The sequence below is a fragment of the Lottia gigantea genome (genome assembly GCF_000327385.1).
Source record: "Lottia gigantea unplaced genomic scaffold LOTGIsca_2659, whole genome shotgun sequence".
In the NCBI taxonomy this organism is placed as follows: domain Eukaryota; kingdom Metazoa; phylum Mollusca; class Gastropoda; family Lottiidae; genus Lottia; species Lottia gigantea.
This window is the reverse complement of record NW_008708828.1, coordinates 2666-4187: the sequence shown is the minus strand read 5'-3', so window position 1 is coordinate 4187 and position 1522 is coordinate 2666. Positions and strand designations below refer to the sequence as shown.

Below are 1522 nucleotides of genomic sequence, written 5' to 3'. Positions count from 1 at the left end.
TTTGGTTTTTGGTGGCGCATCTTTTAACCCTGTGTGGTTATAGTTGTCAAGATTCACATTGTTATCGTTAGTTGGAATAAATTTGACCTTTTTCTTATCAACTTTGGTGTATTGTGCAGTCGACGACTCCTTTCCAGCATTCCGTTGCCCACCGTCTTTAGCAGCTGATGCTGATGGTTTATCTGGTGCCTTAATCATAGAATCATCAATGTATGTATAGTTTGCAGGTTCACAGTCCTCTTTTCTTTCGGGATTCGCTGTTGCATTTGGAACATTTCGTTTTCTGGCATCTTTACTGTCATTCATTTTCTCGAAATTGCGTTCAACAAACGAGAAATCCTGTCTTTTGAATTTTGGATTTTTCCTCTTCTCTTCGTTTGGATTTCTCTCCTTGGCATGACTGCCCTGGTTAGCACCGGGGTTGTTTATTTTACTGTAGCCGACTTTGTCTAAATCAACATCAATATAGGTATAATTTGAGTTTCCTTTAGGATCATCGTCGACAGTAGAGTAGTAATTATTTTCATTAACTTTATCTTTTGGTCGACGTCTTCTCCTGCTAAATAAAAATTAGTTCTTAATTGTTAAACTCCACATAAGCATGTCTCGTCATACTGTCTCTAACACTCCATTGATACGCGTCATTATATCAATGTAATACGTCATTATGCCAACATTACGTCAATACTCGTAATTCCATAACGTGGGTGACCGCTTGAAACCTCGTTTATATGCCATATTTGGTCATTTTGACTTTTTTGTACCGTTCGAAAGCTCGTTAAAGCGCGGATCTTGTGATCAAAACCTCGTATTCAAAAAGCACTAATTAAATAGCACGAATTTAAACAGTCAGATTTAAAACCTCGTAAAATATATTATTATACGAGGTTCAATGTTCCTTTCCTGCAGATGAAAATGAAAAACCTTGTATACTGTATTATTATACGAGTTTTTGGTTCAATAGCCCGGAGAATTCAAATTGTTATTGTGGTTTATATTTTCCAAGAATGAAAACCACGTATAGTAAAAATAATAAAAAAGATTTTAATAAAATACGCGTACAAATAGTTTTTTGCGTTTTTCTCGAAAAGTAATTCCGCGTCATATATCGTTATACGAGGTTTCAAGCGGCCACCCACGATAAGCAAAACGCTATTGCGTTTAAAAACAGCACAAAACTTGAACAGGCGACTACAGCATTATAGGTAGATGGTCATCTCCGCCTGTATTTTTCTAGCCAATTAAAGACGAACTTTTCGTTGAATTTTCACCCTGAAAACAAATTTCTGTTGACTATATAATAACTAATAGGCATTATGTATTACAACGACCAGAAATTTTATTTTACAAACCTCTTAACTACGAGGACAGATATAATGATAACTATAATGACGACCAGAACAACCACTCCTCCGACAGTACCACCGATTGTTCCAGCCAGATTGGTCTCAGGATCTTCCATACGTTTCGATGATGGGGATGTTGTTGATGGCATGGAGCTACCTAGAATTATGCAGAAAAT

General features: G+C 36.5%; 1 protein-coding gene across 1 annotated transcript in view; it reads right to left on the bottom strand.

The window, feature by feature from the left end:
* Window positions 1-87: 87 nt before the first annotated feature.
* Window positions 88-1522, bottom strand: part of LOTGIDRAFT_176695 (hypothetical protein) — a gene marked incomplete at both ends in the record, with an annotated part of 2746 nt that continues 1311 nt past the window's right edge. The window contains 2 exons of the mRNA XM_009056164.1: window positions 88-556; window positions 1353-1503. Of these exons, the coding sequence (XP_009054412.1) occupies window positions 88-556; window positions 1353-1503 (620 nt within the window). The remainder of the gene's footprint in view (window positions 557-1352; window positions 1504-1522) is intronic.